The sequence below is a fragment of the Gossypium hirsutum genome, chromosome D10 (genome assembly GCF_007990345.1).
Source record: "Gossypium hirsutum isolate 1008001.06 chromosome D10, Gossypium_hirsutum_v2.1, whole genome shotgun sequence".
Lineage (NCBI taxonomy): Eukaryota > Viridiplantae > Streptophyta > Magnoliopsida > Malvales > Malvaceae > Gossypium > Gossypium hirsutum.
Genome location: NC_053446.1, coordinates 16,866,222 through 16,890,700, shown reverse-complemented (window position 1 = coordinate 16,890,700; position 24,479 = coordinate 16,866,222). Strand labels below are relative to the sequence as shown.

Sequence of the window (24,479 nt, the reverse complement as noted above, 5' to 3'; positions counted from 1 at the left end):
GGGGTGTTACACACTTCATAGCTTAAAAATATAATATGCTTAAATTAATATAAAATAAGCCATTTTATGCATGAAAACTATATAATAAAACATAAAATCACATTTTAATAATTTCTATATCCTAATTTCATATTTTCTCATATTCCATTAATTTATTAAACAATTACTTGGTTTTAACAACAATTTTAAGTAGAAAAGTGATGAATTATATAGGAAACATCCTATATATTTTTCCATTTACACCAATTCAGTGGAATGCCTACAGAAGATCCACATATTCACCTTCGATTGTTCATGGAGGTGACTGATTTCTTTAAGATAGCTAGTGTAACTGAAGATGCATTGAGGTTGAAGTTGTTTCCATACTCGTTGCGAGATCAAGCACAAGCATGGCTTAATTCATTGCCACCCAACTCAATTTCCACTTGACAATAATTAATTAAATGCTTTCTAGTAAAGTATTTTCCACCTAGCAAAAATGTTAAGTTGCGGAATGAGATCACCACTTTTCAGTAGATGAATGATGAGTCCCTATACGAGGCATGGGAAATATTCAAAGAGCTACTATGTAAATGCCCTCACCACGGGATTCCACATTGCATCCAATTGAAAACATTTTATAATGGTCTCAACACACATACAAGGTTGGTGGTAGTTGCTTCTGCAAATGATGCTTTCTTATCAAAGTATTACAATGAGGCTTACAAAATCATCGAGAGAATAGTCAGCAGCAAGTACCGGTGATTGACAAATGGAACAGCTTCAGGAATACGAGTAGCAGGAGTCCATGAAGTAGATTCCCTTACTTCACTCTCAGCTCAGGTATTTTCTATCTCTTCAATGTTTAAACAGTTTATTATTAATGGTTTAAATCATGTTGCAAATCAGCCACCAAGTCACTTTAATGTTATTTTGTACGTATATTGTGAGGACGATCATTCTTTCGAGAATTTTCTATCAAATCCCAAGTCTATTTTCTACGTAGGGAATCAACACCAAAATAGAAGTGGATAAGGATTATAGTCCAACTTCTATAATCCTTCGGGACAAAACCATCTAAAATTCTCTTGGAGTAACCAAGGAGCTAGATAGAACAACAATTACATGCAGCATATGTCAAATCAACCTTGTGGTTTCAATCAACAAGTTCAAAAACCACCGCAAGTTGAACCTTCCAATAATTTGGAGAATTTGTTGAAGGCATACATTGCTAAAATGATGCCTTGATTCAAAGCCAGGAAACAACATTGGAGAATCTGGAATCAAGTGGGACAATTAGCTAATCAGCTTAGAAGTAAATCCCAAGGTGCTATACCAAGCAACATAGAAAATCATCTACCAGCCAGTTCTCCTAATAATCTTGAGAACTTATTAAAAGCATACATGGATAAGAATGATGCAACTTTGAGAAATTTGGAGAACCAAATAGGGCAGTTAGCCAACGAACTTTGAAATAGACCACAAGGAGCTTTGCCTAATGGCAAGGAGAATCTAAGAAAACCAGGCAAGGAGAATTGCAAAGTGGTCACTTTATGAAGCGGAAGGACTTTGGAACCCAAGACAGTTAAGGTTGAAGATGAACCTCCCAAGAAAGAGGAAAATCAACCAAAAACTAAAATTCTTGCAACAGAGAAGCTAGATTCTGCAAATTTTGAAGAGGTAAAATCTAAACTAGTGAATTCTGATAAGCTAACCCCTTCGTTAGATGCAGATATATTACCTCAGAAGAGTTGTCCAGTCTAAGCCAAAGTTTCACAACCTCCATATCCTCAAAGACTCCAGCAACATAAGTAACAATAAGATACTCAATTTAAGAGAATGTTGAATGTGTTGAAACAACTACATATCAATATTCCATTGGAGGAAGATTTAGAGAAAAAGCTGAACTATGCAAAAGCGAAGGAATTTCTATCCAAGAAGAGAAGGTTTGGAGAGTTTGAATTTGTATCCCTAACTACAGATTGTAGCTTATTTTTTTAGAATAGGTTGCCTCCTAAGTTGAAGGATCCATGAGGTTTCACCATACCTTGCAATATTAGAGAATCCTATTGTGGTAAGGCTTCGTGCGGATTAGGATCAAGCATCAACTTGATGCCTACGTCTGTGTTCAGATGATTAGGTATTGGTAAGGTTAGATTGACTACTGTTACACTTCAACTAGTAGATAGATCCTTAGCGCATCCAGAAGGAAAAATCGAGGATGTATTGATACTTATTGATAAATTCATATTTCCTACTGAATTTATTATCTTAGATTTTAAAGCAGTTAAAGAAGTACCAATCATCCTAGGATAGCCTTTCTTGGCAACCGACAGGACAATAATTGATGTACAGAAAGGTGAACTCATCATGCGAGTTCAGGATGAATAGGTGACCTTTAATGTACTTAAGGCCTTGAGATCTCCTGATGAGGTTAAATGTAACAACCCATACCCAGCCCAGTCGCCAAGCTCGAATATCAGGATGCCACACTATCTTCACACATCATACTCATAGTAAATTGTCACATTATTAAGAAATCATGCTCTTTATCAGTAATCTTATAAATTTTTAGTCAAACATATATCAATAATCATTAGAACATGCCAAGAATACTTTAAATAAACTTATAGTAATAAGGTAACATGCATTAGGATCACTTAGAAAAATTCCAAGACAATCCTGTAAGTATCGATACTAGAACTTGAGTATCGATATTTTCCATGCACGGTATCAATACTGTACGAAAAATCGGTACCAAATCAACATTCTATTTCTTGTCCAAAAATCAAAACCTGGAAAATATCGGTACACTTGAAAAGGTATTGATAAAATTACCCCAAGTATCAATGCTCTTGATAGGATATCAATACCATATTAAGTTACTAACTCCCTGCACATTTCAAAATCATAGAGGTATCATTTTTACAAAACGAATATCGATACCTCTGCTTCAGACTAGAAAAATTCAACTTACTTGGACATATAAATCATTCCAACACGAATCTATTCAACATGCATCTTTTACCATATCAAATAAATGTCAAAACAACTATAATTAAAGTTTCAAACATCGAGAATAAGTACGAGCAATAATCAACATATCATGATTCAAACCGTTAAATCCTAAGAATAAATAAACTAAGGAAACATCCAAAATATCATGGCAAAATTCATGCAAAAATTCTACTACATTGCCTTTATTTCCCCAAAACATAAATGAATTAATAACACCAACAAAGTAAAGCTAACATCTTGCTTGGATCACTCCTCGGAAACCACATCACTCACACCGGCACACAACTAATCTGCAATGGTTTAAAAGGAGTGGGTGAGATTAACCAGCCCAGTGAATGCTAAGAATAACCACAATGCACATATAATATCAAAAGTTAAACAAGAGCATACTATAACACGTTCACAACCATATTCTAATAAAGTTAAAATATCATATTCACATTTCATTAAATCATAAAATTAACATAAACTCCTTCATAAAATTACACTCAAATCACTTATAAATAATTCATTTAACAATAATTCATCAAGACTCAACGAAGAATACATGCTTTAATAACCCACAAGTCTAGTAGATATATTCACATGCATTCACAAATTAATTGGAAACGATCCAAACAACAATTACATACGAAATTTACTATGAGAACATACTAACATTTTCATGAAACTTAAATCAACTCATTTAGCATAATATTCACATGTTTAAGTGTCCATGTCACATCGTATAACCATAAAAAATAAGATCACATTTAAACAATAAATTTTCATAGCAACCGCATAATCATTTAGGTATACATCACATTACACATATATACATTTTAAGATAATTTGGCGCTATGAAACATAAAAGTGGGCTCTATCACCACACATCGGATACACGGATCTCCACAAGCCATCAAGCATTGGTGTAACATACATGTAGCATAACTATATCAGTCTCAGCTTAATTGACACATTTCACTCTTTATGCATATATGTGTAAAGCTAACACTTACAAGGTCAACACTTACAAGTATACATCACAAAACATACAACATATTTATAAATATTTTGAGATAATTTGGCACTTGAGCTATGAAACATAGAAGTGAACTCTATTACCACTCATCAAATACACGAATCTCTAACACACCAAATAGACTCATAGAGTGAAACATGTCTTACAAATGAAGCATAAAGCTAACACTTTCCAACACACAAAACATGTCCCGTTGAATGGAGCTTAGATCATATTCCCTTATCTCTCCAACATGTCCCAATGCTTCAACACCCAAATCACAAAACACATTTAGGTGAGCACTCACAATCCTATGGCATGTCAACTATATCCAACAGTCTCATAAGGTCACAAGGCCAAAACATCCACAATTACACATTTTAATTACTGATTTAATGCACATCTCTGTTTATATTCACCAATTTACATCACAACTTGTACACAAAGAATGCTTAACGAATTCACATTTAATTGCACTTTAAATACCACAATAATGCTCATTGAGCCATCATATATCTGACCATATATGTGTGCATTAAAATCAGTACATCATAATCACATACAAGTATTCTCACATACTACCTTTCATAATAATACCACATTCCATAATTCAACACATATATACTTACCAAAGTTCCCCTCGTTTTCGCTACATAATTGCATCATTAGCATATCATTATCATTATCATTTGGCATGTATATCATGCCCATAACACAATTCACAATAGTCATTACACATGTGTTATAACACAGTACCTCATCATAATAATCAATCCACAATTATTCACATAATTTGCCAAAATAAGTTAAGGGAAATAGAAAGATTACACTCGAAACTTAGGATAGGGGTTTAGGCTATTCCTAATCTCCCAGTTAACACTATGAATCGTGTCTACTAGTAGCGATTCCAAACACTCACCAATTACGCTTTCCTCGAAAAGCAGAAAGCTTAAACTAGCTTTTCCTTGCCTTTCGCCTTGCTTGAAGAAGGTTTCAACAGTTTTGATACTTTACACATGATAACCGCACAATATACACAATCAATATTCAGCTAAAGTCTCACTTAAACTAACCAAAAACGCAAGTCTAAGCTATAATCCTCTTGAAATTGAAATCTCGACTAACAAAATTGAAACTCAAATATCTTCCTTTGTACTTAATGTTTTTTTCGAAAACTGATTTCATTCATCTAATTATTCACCTATGACTAATTCTCAACCTTTAAACTACACAAAACTACTCAATCCATAATATTGAAATTTTCGACATGTTTTTTTGCTATTTTAACGAAATTTCATTACAAATAAAAAATTCTTTAACAAAACTTTAAAGTAAGTCTAGAAACCTTTTAATCATGTTAAAACAAGTTGAAAAACACTTTGTAACCACGTTTTTACCCAAAATCCCAAAATCCACCATTAACGACCTAATTTTTGGCTTTTATTTAAAACATGTGATTTAATGCCTAAAAATCTCGTTTAAAAGACTATATATAATTTAAAACTAATTAGGAATTGAATCATTACCTTAGTTGAAAAAAAACCAAGCGTTTGATCGAAAACCTGAAAAAATTCGGAAGCTTGACAATGGAAAAAACTATGGTGTTTTTGGGTGTTTCTCTTAACTGCTATGGAGGTTTAAGATTAGGAGGATGATAGAAATCAAATGAATAGGATTTGTGAATTAAAACTTAAATGAGAAGAGCTTGGGAAAGCAAGGGACGACAACCACAAAGGATAGGAGAAATTTATTGTGGGTTTTATAAAGATGAAAGAGGAAAATAGATTAATTTGAAAAAAGGTAAAACTGCAACATAAATGCTCACAATTTTGTCTCTATTACAAATCAGTCCTTTTCCTAAAATTAAAGGTTTCTAAAACACTTCTTCAAAAATTGATTTTATTTTCTAAAAACCATAATCGAAAACATTACCGATATACCATGTCACAAAATTCTAAACACTCTAAGGCTAAAATTCCTAAAATACCCCTAAAACTCCTAGGCTCAATTTTGGGGTGTTACATTAAAGATTGTTCTACTACCTCCAAGACAGATCCATTCGAAGTTATTTCATCTGATTCTTCACATCAAGATGAGGACGATACATATTTGGCCTTGTTAAAAATTATCTCAAAAGGATTCAATTCAAAGGTTCAGTTCAAATCAGTAGAGCTATCATCATATGAGTATAAGCAACCTAAATTGTCAAGAGAAGAGCCACCCGAGTTAGACTTAACTATTTTGAGAAGGCACGAGAAAGGTATCAAGTGGACTATTGCAAATACTGAAAAGAGATCCATCAAGGGACAAAAGAGTTCGATTAAATCTCAAGTATTTGATCCTGGGAAACTTGAGTCTCAATGGTTGAAAGTAAGGATCATGTATCCCATCTATGACATTCAATAGGTGAGATATGTATCAAAGAAAGAACACATCACAAATAATGAGCTGGCTCCATTAAGGACAATCATGAGTAGGCAGATTTGTATGAATGATAGAAAGTCGAGCAAAGCAAAGTAGAAAGACCATTTCCTACTACTATTCCATGATCAAATGTTGAACATAATTGCTAGGCAAGATTATTTTTTCTTTTTAGATGGGTATGATTGGTATGATAAATAACCTTTTGACATTGCCTCAATTAGTGACAATCCCCAATAACATTGAGGGAGTTCTCTTCAAATTCTCTACTGTTATTTTTAAATTTCAATTTTTTCTATTCATTAGAATAAATGGCATGATTAAAAAAATTTCTTGAATTAGTACATTAAATTAATTCTGTCTAATGAGATTGGAACTTAAATGGGACAATTTGTGACCCCTCCAACCTTTCTTAGGAACTTAATTTAATGTAATTTTCTGAGAAAATTTTTCTAAGTAGCCTAAAAGGAGTTTTATTTTTTGTTTTCAATTTTAAGTTTATTTTCATTTTTATTTTTATGTTCAAGAAGAGGGTCAATTGACCCAAGGTTCAATCAGTTTATTTCTATTAAGTTTTATTTCAGTGCAAGTAATAAAATTTTTGCAGTTTTGGGCTCGAGGCCCGGAACAGTGATAAAGGGAAAAATATCCAACACTCGCTGCCCATTCCCTTCGTCCCAGCACTACTTCCCCACGCTACAACAATCTCAAAAAAAAAAAGGGATGACACAAATTAATAAAAAGGGGATGAATTTATTTTATTTCTTTTTCTTAGTATTATTTTTAGATATTTTTATTTACTTAGGAATATTTTGTTTTATGCATAAAATAAATTGAATAATTTGGAATACATGAATAAATTAAGCCCAAATGTTGTTCTCTTATAAAAAAAAAGAGCAAAGTACTGTGATAATGTGAATGTACATGTCTAGGGTTGGATTTGCAAGAAAAGACTTGGCACTTAAGTGGTCTTCATGGCTCACCTCTCTTTTCTTGTTATCCTACCTCGTGTTCAATTCTCATTCATTACTTTGTTTACACAATGATGACATTGCTTCTTTTTAAGGAGGGGTAAGGCAATATTTGCATGAATTTTAAATTTTTCTTAAGTATGATTCAATGTTTACACATAAGTACGCTAAAATAAAATGATGTTCAGAAAAAAATTTTGTTCATAAGTTAGCCTAATTGCAAGTATGATTTCTGATTCTAGTTAAGTTTTTATATGTTTTCACCAGTCATGACATGCTTATATGTTCTTAGGTCTTCTGTAGTCTTTGCCATGAAAATTTATTTTCCCTAGAAATAGACATGTATGAAGATTTATGTCTTTAGAATCGACTTAGTAACTTTCTTAAGGTGAAATCCTAGGAGGCATAAGAATCTGAACATGATATAGGTATATTTTCTTTGGATCGTTTAAGCCTTTCAAGCCTACATATGAATTTAACCCTTGAAACCTTAGTGTGAGCCTTCAAGCCTATTTTATTGCTATTCACTAACATCATAAGCCCTACTACCATCTTTTTAAGTTTTATCTTATTTTTGCACCAATCTTAACTATACTTGTCTTGATGATCAAAATTTGAGGAAAAATTCAGAGAGATATGCATATTATCCATTTGATTTATGTTCAAAAAAAGAAAAAAAGAGAGAAAAATCTCTATTCAAATGTCAAGTAAAAAGAGTAAAATAAATACTCAAATATTGAGAAGTATTGTTGGTGTAACACCCTAAACCCGACCTAGACGTTATGGTTGAATCTAATGTGTCACATTGAAGTATCTTTCGAAAATTTAACATGTTGGTAAAAGTTTGTTTCCAAGATTAAAATAAACCCCTTTATTAATTAATTAACAAATCAACTAGACAAAACTTTTGTCTTGTTATCTGATACTGTTTTAATAAGTTGGCCTAAAGTCGCGGAAGCTTTTTAAATTCTATTGTTTAGAACTCGTTTCTTTGAAATCGGTAATTATTTTAAAAAGTCATCTTCTTCTATCTAGCAGTTTAAAATATGTAAGAAAAATCCCAATTAAAAATTTAAACCAACTCAAAGGACTTATTACAAAAACAAAACTCAACTTATAATTTAGATTAAAATAAAAGCAAGCGTGAACAACAGCAATTGTGTGGCCACCTCCGAGTCTCTCACAACACCGAATCGCCCAAGGCTGAGGATTACTTACACAGTTAAAAGGAGAGGGTGAGTTTACGAAACTCAACGTGTAATCCCCTAATAGTCAATCAGTAATCATGTAGTATCAGTCTAGGCCTGAGCCCTATATAGTAACCAGTACAGTGTAATAATGCAACTCATCCCAATCCAACCAACACACCACTCCGTACCACCAACACACCATGTGGGGATAAAATCGACCCACCCAGCCAACACACCAATATCGCAGCAAATCTGCTAGTAATAGAATCGTAGCGAAGCTGCCAGTAACAGTATATGTGGCAAAGCCACCAGTACAGTATGCTTCCCCCATATTAGTATCCCAACCCCATGTTGTATGTCATGTCATAAATCATACTTGAATGCAGAATGTCATACTCAGTAACAATCATATATATATCATAGAACAAATCAGCCATACATATCATAAGGTTATAACAGTCATTTCATCTCCTAGTGGTATAACAATCATTTTACCCTAAGGGGTATTTCAGTCATTTTACCCTTTGAAGGTATTTCGGTCATTTTACCCTTAGGGGGTATTTCGGCCATTTTACCCTCTAAGGGTATTTCAATCATTTTACCCTTCTGGGGTATTTCGGTCATTTTACCCACGAATCGCAAGTTGGGCTTACCACTAGAGCGATCACACACTCGTGAGGTCTCAAATGTTGTATTTACGGCTTTTTAGCTTTTCGTCGATCTACAGTTGCAGTGGGGTGATTACACACCTGATTTGTGAAAACGCACCAAGATCTACGGACACCCAAAATCTACATTCATACAAATTTTCCATTAGTAGCTCAATCAACAAAAGTAGCTTAGGCCACTTATACCACTGACGAATGTTGACTACGATCCTTTAGACGGGTATCTGCATCACAACATATTCATTAACCAAAATTGTTTAATCAAATGGTTTAAATCCCCTTCACGATAACTTACAAAAATGCAACAAACATTCGGCCTACACCAAGAAAGTTAGCCCACATACCTACCTTAAATCGAGAGAAGAAAGAAAAGTTTCGTCGATTTGGTATTACTTGATACTCCTTCAACCCTCTAGGAGTTCTAACAAACAGATAGGAGTGATAAACGGCTGAACCACAAACAATAAAGGAAGATAACTCTCAATCAAAAAAGAAATAAAATGAGGTGAAATCAAGGACAGAAAGAGAAGGATATTTGACCAAAGAAGGAGAGGAGAAAAGAAAGAAGGTTCAGCCAGCAGAGAAAAGAAAAGAGAAAGAAAGAGAAGGGAGGATTCGGCAAAGAGGAGAAGGAAAGAGGAAAGAAAAGAGCATAATAGAATAAACCCGAGAGGTAGTTCCCCAATACCTAGCAAAATTCGGCACCAAAAGCTAAAAGGAGAACACGAAAGTGACTCAAAATCGAGTATCTTTAGAATCTAAAGACTAAATTCGGTAGATGCTACCCCAAGAAGTTCTTCCAGATGCCGAAAATACCAATCTATTCCCCCTAGCCAAATTCCCAAGACTTCAGTTACCCCAAACAACACACACTCCCCCTAATCAAATTCCTTGATTTTATTCTAAAATCTCTCCCCTTATCCCTCATTAATTTACTCCACCAATTCCTCCTCAACTCCCCCAACCACTCCATTCAAAATCCCCCTTTAGTTGTGTTTCAGTCCAACTCCACCACCTACACAGCTCAAGCAGCAAAATAAATATACCATTACGCAACCCAGGACTTCAACCTCAGACCTCACAGTTACACAACACGCCACCTTGCCACTAGACCACAAGCTCTTTTTGTGTCATAAAACAAACACTATTAATTATAAGGCCTATAAACCAATGACCAGATTCATTTAATAGCAAAACTAAAGATTCTGCCAAGGCCAAGACTTGAACCCAGGCTCTTCAAACACTCCCAAACACCCCCAAATCACTTAACCATTGATGCAAATAAGTAGTTGTGTCAAAACAAGAAAAAAATTAAAAACTTAAATTTTTAGGGTGTTACAGTTGGGCATGAGCTTTGAATTAAGTTTGGGGGTGGTAAATCCCATTACTAGGAAGGATGTACCTCGAAAAGATCCAAGACAACGTTAGGGTTAAGATTATAAAACCTAAAAGCTATGTTGTCTTTATCCCTATGTTGAGCCTAGCCCCATTACAACCCTATAAAAGACCTATTGATTTTGATAACTATGCCAACTATATTAGTGGAAAGGAATTGCTAAGTTCAACATATGAATACCACTAATTAAACCTTCTGATTGTTTTGTCAATTAATAAGGAAACTTTGATTGAGTTGTAAATGTTATATATGAACTTGAAAAGCATGCACTCTATGACTTATGTTAGCATTTTTCCGCACTTAATATAAAATTTTGAAATAATGTTTGCATATGAACGACTTATCAACAAAAAGAGTTTGTAAGCATGACTTTGTTGATGTATGTTTATCTGCAAAAGTTCGTTCTACTTAAACTTATTGCAAGATTGCCTTATCTAAATTTTTTATTTTCATTACTCGGGACGAGCAATGGATTAAGTTTGGGGGTGTGTAAACTCTAAATTATATATATTTTTTATAGTTATTTATGACACCTTTTTACTTAAAAATTATGTTAATCTCAAATATCTAACAGTGATTGCCTCCAGACGTAGTAACGTCCAGAGTGTGAACACTGCAATAAAATATATAAAGACAATGCGGTATCCACAAGTCCCTTGGAGATGGTAGCTCTTATACTTATATATTACTTGATAACGATTGTGTATACTTGCACACACCCCAGCGTTACAGGTTTTTGGAGCCGTTGCCGAGGACTGTTAATTTAATCATTATTTGTGAAATTATTTCTTGCAATTTGGTTTTTAATTTTTTTTAATTCATTTTTTTCTTTATTCTTTATTTTTTGTGATTTTCTTTTCAGGTCTTCATAAGCATAGATTGAATTATAGCTTTACACCTTGTAGGCCCTAAAATCGAGCGGGCATTTAGACAAAGAAGACTAGAAAGATTAACACAGAGACAAGCTGCAGAAATGGACCTTGAGAATCAAAATGATGTTCAAAGGAATGGAGCCACTAATGTTTGTAATCCAATCCTTATTGCTAATGATAGGAATCGTGCTATAAGGCAGTATGCTGTGCCACTTTTTTATGAGTTAAGTCCAGGAATTAGGAGATCGGAGATCAAGGAACCAAAGGTTGAATTGAAGTCTATGATGTTTTAGATGCTTCAAACAATAGACCTATTCAAAAACCCCCTCACTTAAGTCATTACTTGTCCTCAAGAGAGGAGAAATCAAACAAAAACATAAAGAACAACCCTTGAACAAGTATAGTACAAAGATTGGTTTTGAAGTACAGAACTAGGCATTTTAATGTTTACACATAATCCTGGCTTGATATATACACGACTTACCATTTTCAGTATCAAACACCTAAGTTCAGTATATTACAAAGTACACAGGCATTAAGGTTTTCAAATATATGCATCCATTAATAACTGATACAAATAATTTGATTATCCTAGCAGAATACATACAGTCATAAATGCAATTACTCAATATGATGTCAATGCATGAATAAGTCTACCTTGGTCACATAGGGCTTTTCAGCTTGTAACAACATACTAAGGCTTAGGACAAGTATGGAATTTAAGAACAGGAAGCATCAAAATAGTTTCAAGCATGAAAATAGTTTGGCACATCGTATTATTCCCTTTTCTTCCCCCTTTGTAACCCTTGCCCACTCATCACCTTATTTCTCCACATAGGAAGTCACAACATAATATAGCAATTACGGCTAGCTCACGAGTATTTGTGCATAAATGATCGAGTTTTTTTCTACTTTTGTGACTGTGACTTTTTTATCTTTTTCACTACATCTCACTTACAATTTTTTTTCTTTTCAAATACTTTTTTACAATTTTTTTTCTTTTCAAATACTTTTTTACTCATTTTGATTTTCTTTTTGTATTTTTTTCTTTTGTTACACGTATTGGCTAACCTATAATCACTATATTGTACTGCTTTCCAGTGGCATCGAAACCTATGCTTTCTAGTGGCCGAAATTCATAGAAAGTCAATTTTTCAGTATGCACATGCTAACGAGTCGATGTAGAAACAACAGAACTTGATCTTAAATCCTAAAAAGCGACAAATAGAACTTCAAAACATAGCCATTACGAACCAATACGAAAGAACTATCATCGACCAACTAAGTCAAAATTTCAATAAAAACCCCAAACACGAAAACAACCATTACCTTCGCAGGATGTAGCAATTCCTGAACCTAAAGTGCTTGGGGAACAGTTTCCTCGTGACCTCCTTCTAATGTGCATTAATTAAACGTTTAGATAGAGAGTCATGAAATGTAACCAGAAAATAAGTTTTCGACCAAAACACACAACAATGAATATAAACAAAAATTGAACACCAGAACTTACGGAATTAATGAAAATGAACTTACCCAACAACAACAGCAAGATGAGAACGAGAATTTAAGCGGCGATAAAGAGGAAAAAGAGAAAGAAGAGCAAACAGTGTAAAGAAAAAAGAAAATAAAAGAAAATGAAAGAGGGAGAGGGAGAGGGAGAGAAAGAACGTTTAATTTCTATTTTAAAACTACCATTCAGAATTCTAACAACTAGTAAAAAGTATTCCTTAACACATGCACCGAGACTCGAACACAAGACGAAGTAGAATACAGAAGCTTAACCAGTGAACTAGCAGGCACATTCTTGATACAGATTCATAGAAAATAAACTTAAGTTGACAATTCAAGAATAGAGATTAATTTAGAACAAAATAGCTAAAATTTCTAAAGACGCGACTGGAACCCCCGACCTCAAACATATAAACAAAACACATCGCCACAGATTCAAAAATTTAATTACTACCAAGTTCCACAATCAAACATTCAAATTTTTGGGGCGTTACAACTCTCTCCCCCTAAAAGAGATTTTGACCTCAAAATTTACTTGAATAAAAAAGATACGGGTGTTGCTGACGAATCAACTTTTTGGGTTCCCAAGTGGCTTCTTTAGTGCCATGGTTTCGCCACAGAACTTTAACCAGAGGGACAATTTTCTTTCTCAACAACTTGACATCTCGATATAGAATCTGAATAGGTTCCTCATAAAAAGTTAGATCCAGTCATACCTCAATTTTCATCAATAAAGACAATGTGTGACAGACTAGATCGATATCGTCTCAACATCAAAACGTGAAACACATTATGAATCTGATCCAACTCAGGGGGTAATTCTAGCTGATAGGCAATTTACTTGACACATTTTAGAATACAGTAAGGTCCAATGAACCTCGGGCTCAACTTTCCTTTACGTCCAAATCGAAGAACCTTTTCCTACAGAGACCCTATAAAAAATACTCGATCACCTACAAAATACTCGATATCTTTTCTCTTTAAATCTGTATATGATTTTTTCAGTCAGAAGTAGCTTTAAGACGGTCTCGAATCAATTTAACACTATTTTTAGTCTCAAAAACTTGCTTGGGACCTAGAACCCGATGTTCACCTAACTCAGTCCAAAACAACAGTGTACGTCACTTATGACCATACAGAGTTTCGTAAGGTGCCAACTAAATACTAGACTGAAAACTCAGCCAGCGATAGATAATCTTCCCAACTACCCCGAGAATCGTTGACACAACCCCGAAGTATATCCTCTAAAATTTGAATAACTCGTTCAAATTGCCCATCGGTTTGAGGGTGGTACGTAGTATTGAAATCCAGTTGAGTGCCTAATGCCTCATGAAGTTACTTCCAAAACAGAGACATAAAACGCGGATCCCTTTATGAGATGATTGAGACCGTAACTTTGTGCAGTCTCATGATTTTAGAAACATATAGTTTAGCAATCTTTTGAAGCGAATAATCCGTCTTGACAAGAAGGAAATGAGCGCACTTGGTCAATCGATCAAAGATGACCCAAACTGAATCTTTCTTAGTGGTTGTTAAGAGCAACCCACTAACAAAGTCCATCGTTACACGCTCTCACTTCCACAAAGGAGTCTTAACCGGCTGAAGCAAACTAGAAGGCAACTGATGCTCAGCCTTAACCTTTTGACACTTTAGACAGTGCGACACAAAGGTAGTCATTTCCTGTTTCAGACCAGGTCACCAGTAAAGTTCTTAGAGGTCCTGATACATTTTATTCCCACTGGGATGCATAGCATACGAACTACTATGCGCCTCATGTAGAATCGATCGCATCAACTCTTTGTCATTAGGCACACAAATTCGACCCTTGAAACACAAAGCTTTGTCGCCGTTCAAACTAAAATTAAAAGTTTCACTCAAATCAATCTGACGTAGACCCTGAAATAGAGACTCATCACTTAGTTGTTTGGCTCGAATTTGATCAACCCAAGTTGTTTTAACCTACAACTCAACTAATAGGCTCCAATCCTTGAATAAACTCAAACGACTGAACATCGACCTTAGATCAGTCATTGCTCTATGACTAAGAGCATCAACCACCACATTAGCTTTACCGGGATGATACTTTATCATGTAGTCGTAATCCTTAAGCAACTCAACCCATTTATGCTACCTAAAATTTTACTCTTTTTGGGGTAACAGATATTTGAGGATCTTTTGGTCAATGTAAATGATACACCTCTCACCGTATAGGTAGTGCCTCTAGATTTTGAGAGCAAACACAACTTTAGCTACCTCCAAATCATGCGTGGGATAGTTACCCTAGTGCATCTTAAGCTTCCGTGATGCGTAAGCTACCACCTTACCATCCTGCATCAGAATACACCCTAGACCAATGTGCGACACATCACTATAAACTGACTCCCAACTCGATTCGGGCTGAACCAAAATAGGAGCTTGAGTCAAAATTGACTTGAGCTTTTCGAAGCTCGACTACTACTTGCTAGACCACACAAACGGGGTGTTCTTACGAAATAGCTTAGCCAGAGAAGATATGATCAGAGAAAATCCTCCAGTAGTAACCTGCTAAACCCTGGAAAATTCAGATCTTAGGCACATTCTTCAGTTGTTTCCACTTGACTACAACCTCAATTTTCTTGAGACCCACTAGAATCCCTTTGGCAATCACTACATGCCCTAGAAAGGAAACCTCCTGCAACCAAAATTCACACTTGCTAAACTTAGCATACAGTTGCTTCTTACGGAGTATCTACAAGACAATACGAAGGTGCTCGTCATGCTCAGACTCAGTCTTAGAATAAATCAAAATGTCGTCAATAAAAACTACAACAAACTAATCGAAATACAGTTGGAACACCCAATTCAATAAATCCATAAATGCATCTAGAGTATTTATCATACTGAAGGGCATAACCAGGAACTTGTAATGCCCATAACGAGTCCTGAAGGCAATCTTGTATACATCAGTCCCCCTAACCTTGAACTAATGTAACCAAAATAAAGATCAATATTCGAGAAAGTAGATGCTCCGCAGAATTGATCAAATAAATCATCAATCCTCAGTAGTGGATACTTATTCTTTACTATCAACTTGTTAAACTGCCAATAATCTATACATATTCTCATTGATTCATCATTCTTTTTAATGAACAAAATCGGTACTTCCCCCGAAGATACACTCAGTCTAATGAAACCTTGGTCAAGAAGCTTTTGAAGTTGAGCTTTCAATTTTGTAGGCTCCCTCGGCGCCATGCAATACGGTGCAATAGACACTGGAGTAGTACCTGGTAATAATTCTATATCGAATTCAACCTTCTTATCTGGAGGTACACCAAGTAACTCTTCAGTAAAAACATCTGGAAAGTCTTTCACGGTGCGAATATCCTTTACAAAGAGTTTTACAGGTAAAGAATCAAAAACAAAAGAAATGTATGTCTCGCTACCTTTTCGAATTAGCTTTTCAGCTACAAGGGCAGAGATTACATTGGAGAGGTAATCTCGACGCTCACCAATCATAACAATCTCACTACTCTCATCAGTTCTTAGAGTAACTCTCTTAGAGGCATAGTCTAGGCTAAACCGATATTTTACGAGCCAATCCATTCCCAGAATTAGATCAAACTCGCCAAAAGGAAACTCTATTAAGTTCGCCAGAAATACCACACCCTGGATCTCTAATAGAACCCGTCTATATACTTTATCAACTCGGACCGACTGACCCAGAGGACTAATCACAGAAAACTCCCTAGAAGTAATTTTAATAGATATAACCAATTTTGTATAAATAGTACTAGTTATACAAGAGTGAGTAGACCAGATATCAATTAGAGGAAAATATGGAACAGAGTGAATAAAGAACGTACCCGCTATAATGTCGGCATCGTCACTATCCTCATAGCTTCTTGCCACATAGACCAGTGCAAGCTGTTGTGCCTCAGTCTGACCTGCACCTCGACCCAGTGCTCTCTGATCTCTACTTGAACCATTACCACCCCTAACCATACCACGGCCCCTAGGTGGTTGCTGAGCTACTCTGGGAGGTTGAATAGGACCCAGAGCTTGAGTCTATGCCGCAGTGGTCACCTGATCTAGTCGACGAGGGTAATCTCGAACACGATACTCCATCAACCCACAATAGAGACAAGCTCCTAATTTCATCCAGCACTCACCCAGATGGTGCACGTTACAGTAGCTACAAAGCTGAATCTCAGTCATTGTAACTGGTACCTCGATCCTCGGAGGCCCTTCTAACCTTGTCTATTTCTTAGGGCTCTGTCCAGAATTAGAGAAACCTAAATCCCTCTTAACCTTGCACTGACTTCTCTCTCAGTCTCGCCTCTCGCGCTCACTGTGCTTCACTTCTTCTGCTATCTTAGCCTTATCAACCATAGCTGCAAAACCCTGCTCCCTCTGAAGAGCTATCACAACTCGTAGATCATAATGCAAGCTTTTTTTGAACCTCACATACTTATCATAATCAGATGCTACAAAAGCCCGAGCATACCTACTCAATCTCAGAAACTCGGCCTTATACTCGACCACAGATCACTCACCCTACATCAGACTCATAAATTCATATTGGCGAGCCTCCATATAACTCGCCCCCACATACTTACTCTGGAAGGCATTCTTAAAGTAGTCTCAATTAATTTGTTTGGGCTGAGCACCTTACTCAACCATCAGCCACCACTAATAAGCTTTGTCTTAAAGCAGAGATACAACACCCTTCAATTTTTAAGTAAGAGTGCAGTCAATATCGTTTATAATACGCTCAGTGGCCTCTAACTAATACTCAACCACGGTAGGGGCGACTCCAGTGACACCTCTAAATAATTCAGCACCGTTCGACCAAAGTCGCTCAGTGACTGACCTTCAGCCTCTCGATCCAGAATGGGTCCTGACAACCCTCTTTAACGCGCGAATCATAGCCTGAGACAGTGCGTTGTCCCCAACTGTTGAGGTTTGCGACCCAATCTTAGTAGTAGGATTACCAACAATCTCGCTAGTCTCCAAATTGGGCACACTACCCTTAGAGGATGACTCTGCTTGAGCCCCTCCTCGACGCCCACGACGTCCACGAGAACTACGTCTACGACTATCGCGCAAACTTATAATATCAGATTATCTACAATATCAGAGGTGCACAGATCAATTTAGAGTTTTGATCACAATTCTAATGCTAGTTCCTATAAGATTATTTAACCAAACAATAATTTAATTGCTACAGTATCGTAACTAATCAGATTAATTGAATAGAAATACTCACAGGGCCGGGGTCAGACTTGGTCTTTTATAAAATCATTTTGCAAAATTACTCGGATAACCTATATTCATTTAAACACCTTTTAACACAAAATAGGAGCGCAAATCACAGCCCGAGTATTGTAAACCTGGCTCTGATACCACTAAATGTAACACCCTATACCTGGCCTAGACGATAAAACTAAGTCTAGATAGCTACATCAAATATTTTATCAAAACATAACTCTCGAAACTTAGTCTTTTTACAGTCATCCAAAAATAAAGGAATTTAACAACATAAAGTTTAATCTGAGCTCATCATCTTAGTAAGTCAAATTCCCCAAATATACTAAAAATAAACCATTAATGTAGATAATAATAAAGACTAATAAATAACATGACCGAGCTCCTGATCCGTCGGCCCAATCAAGTGTGAGTGTTACCTGTAATTCAATCAATCGATCAAATGAATTAGCAATGCAATAAGGAAAATAATTACATATTTAGTAGAGCTGTGAGTAAACCAATAAAGTTCCAAGTTTAGATTTTGAATCAGCCTCAGAAGGCAATTCGTTCAATTAACAGACCAGAATAGACCAAACAAACTAGACAGATAATAAGTCAAATCATTGTCAAATACAGAACATATGTAATTATCCTAGCCTCATCTGTTACACACATTCTCCAACCAACCCAACACACCAAAATGAGTAATTAATACTCATCCAGCCCTATACACCACATAGTGTCAGTATGACACGTCTCAGTAATTGCAGGCTAGCTGCCAGATCAGATTAAAGATACTGGTGGTTTAACCACTGATTCAGAATGTAGCGCTTCCTCCTTTACACACATTCCCACCCAAATGTGAATGAAAATTTCAAATGCCAGTTAATACAGAGGTTTATACGACCATTCAGATACAGATCATACTCTTACTAAAAAAATAAGTATCATTAACGATTTTCACACGCAATACACATACTTATTTTCAGTATTCAATCTCAGATCACAGAATAACAGTATATACAGTTTAATTCAATTCATACGGACCCCGTAAAAGGCATGCATTCATGTCAAATGATGTTTGTGGCCCGAGGGAAAAATTCCAAATATTGGTCCACATGCCCGTGTAGTTTCACACGCCTAGCACACACCCGTGTATTCGCCTGTGTGCCTCACATGGCTTGACACACGCTCGTGTCCTTAGCCCATGTGTCTTTAATTCGTGAACAGTGATTTACACGGCCTACCATACAGTTTGGCACACGGTCGTGTGGTTTACACGACCTACCACACAGCCTAATACACGACTGTGTGGTGTCGACAGCCATGCTTTCCAGCGTCCAAAATTCACAGAAAGTCAGGTTTTCGGTACACACCGCTAACAAGTCGATGTAGAAACAACATAACTTGATCCCAAATCCTAAAAAGCGACAAATAGAAGTTCAAAACATAACCTTTACGAGCCAATTTGCAACAACTATCATCGACCAACTAAGTCGAAATTTTGACAAAAACCCCAAACACGAAAACAACCATTACCTTCGCACGATGTAGCAATTTTCGAACCTAAAGAGCTAGGGGAATGGCTTTCTCGTGACCTCCTCCTAACATGCATTAATTAAACGTTTAGACGGAGAATTAAGAAATGTACCAAAAATCAGGTTTTCGACCAAAACACTGAAAGGCGAATATAAATAGAAATTGACCACCAAAATTTACGAAATTAATGGAAACGAACTTACCTGACAATGGTAGCAAGATGAGAACGATAATTTAAGCGGTGATAAAAAGGAAAAAGAGAAAGAGGAGCGAACGGTGTAAAGCAAAAAGAAAATGAAAGAGAGAGAATGAGAGAAAGAATGCTTAATTTTTATTTTAAAACTACCGTTCAGAATTCTAACAAATAGTAAAAAATATTCCTTAACGCATGCACCGAGACTCAAACACAAGACCAAGTAGAATATAAAAACTTAACCAATGAAATAACAAACTCATTCTTGATACAAATTCACACAGAATTAAACTTAAGTCATCAATTCAAAGATAGAGGTTAATTTAAAATAAAATAGCAAAGCTTTCTAAAAACGCAATTTGAACCCCTAACCTCAAACATATAAATAAAGTACATAGCCACAAATACAAAAATTTAATTATTACCAAGTTCCACAATCAAACATTCATATTTTTAGGGCGTTACATTTTTAATATTTTTACTATTTTAACTAAAGTTTCATTTAATCTTTAAATTAATTTTTTTATAAATATATTTATTATATAAATTGCTTTCATCCATAATGTGGGTGTGCCACAATTTAGTGTAATTTAATTTGTTAATATATTGTGAATTACAATATCGAAAATGATCAGAGTAGCAAGAGAATCAGCTACTTCATGCAAAATTCTGTAATATACTTCATTTCCAAGCAAACAAAGTCTCTTCAATAGTTATTGAAAAATAAAACGATGTTACATTACTTGACAAAAGAAAACCCTTAAACGACTTAAGAATTCAAGAGGAAAACCCTAGAAGAACAAACTGAGGATGGGCAAAGAAAAAACTAGTCTCAATTGTGTTTGAAAGGTTAATGAAAAATGGCATAGTGAGAATTAGGAATGATAATATTTCTTCCTTCTTAGGTCAAATTTTCATTTCTTTCAACAAGAAAAAGTTTTGTTAGTGCAAAAGGGTGGTACCTCCGTATTGAATTTAAGCAACAACTTGGGTTCTTAAAGATGAGTATAATTACCAACAATCATGAGCATATCCCTCTCTTTCTTTCTCACTCTCTTAAATATATAAAAATTAGAAACAAACGAAAGGTCTTTCCTGGTGAGAAATGATTACTGTTGCTTGAGATTGAACCTTCTGCAATCATGCCATACTTGATTGAATTGAAAATTCGAACGGTTCACCGAATTTTAATCACGACGGCATTGATAAGACCAATGGCTTTTCACTTTCACGTGAAGTAGTAGATATATGATTTGACTTGTTTGAAGAATAGCTACCATCTATCCTGGTACTACTTTCTTGACCAATATCAACATTTTTAGCCGCACCAATTTGAGAGGGCTTTCCATTAGTCTTGGGAGAATTTGGTGGAGACTTGGCACTAACATCAAGAATTTGTGCTCCACCAATATCATTGGCTCTAACACCGTCGCCAGAACTTTTGGGTGCAGCATTACCATTACCATACAAGCTATCAATTACCATCCTGAATCCAAAGACCCTTGATGTGAACCGATATACTACTATTATGATCCAAAATATCCAAGGCATGCAAACGAGGGTAAAGCCAATAGTTGGAAGGAAAATCGAGGATTGAGAATTAGGAACGAGCAAGTAGGTCAAAAGGCAGCCACCTCCAGAAACAATAGAAATTAACAAAAGGAAAGTGATGATCCATATGATTGTACGGCCAGCCGTAGGATCTGGTTCAGACATTGGGGAAACGCAGGAAAAGATTCAAATAAAATGTGTTTCTTTGTCATCATGACCCATGTTGTTGATCGGAATTATCCATCGGAGATGGGGTTTTTTTTCCCAAAGGTGGTTGTTGTTACAGGGGGGAAGCGTTATGGTGGTATTTTCCCTAGGTTTAGAATTTAGACGTGTTCGAAATTTTGTTTACATAAAATGTGGTAAATTTTGTGCCTAAACAAGACTATTAGGGGAAAGGAAAGAACAAAATAAGACGTGTTCGGTTTATGTTTGTCAAGCAAGGTGAGGGGTTAATTTTTTGTCCATTAATTTTCAAAACATTTATTAGTACCTTTCATCTTTAAATTAAGAAAGTTAAACTTAATGAACAATAATTAAAATATTGTGCTCAAACTACGAAACAAATCAAGTAACCTTAATGAGCCCTAATATAAGAAAGGTTTCGCATGATAAATGTTACTTCAGAGTCCCTAAACCTAAATATTTGATTGTAAGATTGATGCTTTCAAAGAAAAAAAAAGCTTGTAAGATTGTTTGATTCAACATTTATAATTAATATCACTTTGAGTTTTATGTTGGTATTTTTGCTGCCATATACCAAGTATAAACACGTAGAGGTATTCATAGAATCATGGTCGGGCATTAACAATAATTTAAGCTTAGGTTTGATTAGTCCAAATAGTTCATTTTATTATTTAAATAATGATAATTTTTAAAATTTTAATTTAATTTTATAATAACTTTCACATATTTTTATAACTATATTTAAATAAAATATTTTAAAATTATTTTATTTGAATTATAATATGATCATGCCAGACTGAGATAAAAAAAAATTTATCCAAGCTGAGGGACCTTAGTTGGCTTTGTGGGGGGTTGAATTGTTCCCCCCAAAGTGAAGGATTTCTGGCGGTGTGTTTTGCGATGGTTTTTACCTTGCAAAGGTTGTTTGGTAGGGAAGGGTTGTTCTGATAAAATTGTTCTCAATGTAAAAAATTGTTCACCTTCATATAAAATGCTTACAAACTATTTATAGATTATAGATAACTTTTAAAACAAAAAATTAAAATCTAATAATAACCAATGACTCTTGACCTTTCATTCTCCTAAACAAAAACTACTAATTTAAACCCATTAAAAAAACAACATAACTCTTGACCTTTCAACTCTTGACCTTTCACTTACATAACTCTTAACTTTTCATTTAAGTTTATTTAACAAAACTCCCCTGTAAACTTAAATGCTTCTGTCATCCTTCATGCCAATTAATTTCTTGTAGTTGTCCAAGAGTACCATCGGTAGCGGTTTTGTGAAGATATCCGCAACTTGGTCTCGACTTGCCACGTGCACTAATTTCACACTTCCTTCCTTTACATGATCTCAGATGAAATGAAAATGAATGTCAATGTGTTTTCTTCTCTCATGATTCACTGAGTTCTTTGCCAACTCAATTGCTGATTTATTGCCAACTCGTATCTCAGTTGCACCAAGTTGTTGTTGCTCCAACTCGCCCAACAAATTTCTAAGCCATATAGCATGACACATACACCAAGATGCTGCCACATATTCAGCTTCACATGTCGAGAGTGTCATGATTGGTTGCTTCTTTGAAAGCCAAGTAAACGCCGTGTTACCCAAAAAGAACACATATCTCGATGTACTTTTTCGATCGTCTAAATCTCCACACCAATCACTGTCGGAATACCCAATCAACTTGTAATCTTCCATATTTGAATAAAATAACCCGAGTGACACCGTTCCTTGAATGTACCGTAGGATTCGCTTCAACGCCTTCCAATGTGAATAAACCGGCTCCTCCATGAATCGACTTACAATGCCAACACTTAGCGAAATGTCAGGCCTTGTGCAAGTGAGATAGCGAAGGCTTCCCACCAAACTCCGGTATTTGTTCGGGTTGACTCGTTCTCCTCCATCGAATTTCGAGAGTTTTACACCTGGTTCCATTGGTGTTGATACCGGGTTGCAATGTGCCATCTTGTATTTCTTCAAAATTTCCTTTGCATATGCCTCCTGTGACACAAAAATACCTGTCTCTTCTTGTCAAACCTCCAAACCAAGGAAATACTTCATTAAACCCAAATCTGTCATCTCGAATTCTTGTGTCATCTTGCTCTTAAAATCTAGTATCATCTCACCATTGTTCCCCATAAAAATGAGGTCATCGACATAAAGAGCAACAAATAACATAATACCTCCATTCTTCTTCACGTAGAGGGCATGTTCATAAGGACATTATTTGAACCCGTTCTCCTTGAAGTATGTATCGATACGAGTATTCCATGCCCGTGGTGCTTGCTTCAACCCGTAAAGTGCCTTCTTCAATTTCAACACCTTTTTCTCTTCTCTATTTTTTATGTACCCGGGTGGTTGTTCGATGTAGACTTCTTCTTCGAGCACACCATTCAAGAATGCCGACTTGACATCCATTTGAAATATCGGCCATTTAAATTGAGCTGCTTGTGCAAAGAGCAATCGGATTGTCTCCATTCTTACAACGGGAGCAAATACCTCGTCATAATCGATCCCCTCCTCTTGCTTATATCCCTTTGTAACAAGTCGCGCCTTGTACCGTTCTAACTCGCCTTGAGCATTCATCTTTCTTTTGAACACCCACTTCACACCAATGGGCTGACTTCCTTTCGGTAATTCCGTTAACTCCCATGTGTTGTTACGGTCAATTGCTTTAATGTCCTCGTCCATAGCAGTTTGCCACTTCTTGTCTAGCACTGCCTCTTCAAAACTTATATTCTCAGAATCTGCCAA

General features: G+C 35.6%; 2 protein-coding genes and 1 non-coding gene across 3 annotated transcripts; all 3 read right to left on the bottom strand.

Moving 5' to 3' along the window:
* Positions 1-484: 484 nt before the first annotated feature.
* Positions 485-590, bottom strand: LOC121222853 (small nucleolar RNA R71). Its single transcript, XR_005920223.1, has one exon. It is a non-coding gene; the product is annotated as a small nucleolar RNA R71 (small nucleolar RNA).
* Positions 591-21,173: 20,583 nt separating this feature from the next.
* Positions 21,174-21,698, bottom strand: LOC121222039 (uncharacterized). The gene has a single exon (XM_041101922.1). The coding sequence runs from the start codon at positions 21,696-21,698 to the stop codon at positions 21,174-21,176; it is 525 nt and encodes a 174-aa protein (XP_040957856.1).
* Positions 21,699-23,075: 1,377 nt separating this feature from the next.
* On the bottom strand, positions 23,076-23,690 carry LOC121222037 (secreted RxLR effector protein 161-like). The gene has a single exon (XM_041101921.1). The coding sequence runs from the start codon at positions 23,688-23,690 to the stop codon at positions 23,076-23,078; it is 615 nt and encodes a 204-aa protein (XP_040957855.1).
* Between the last annotated feature and the right edge of the window lie 789 nt (positions 23,691-24,479).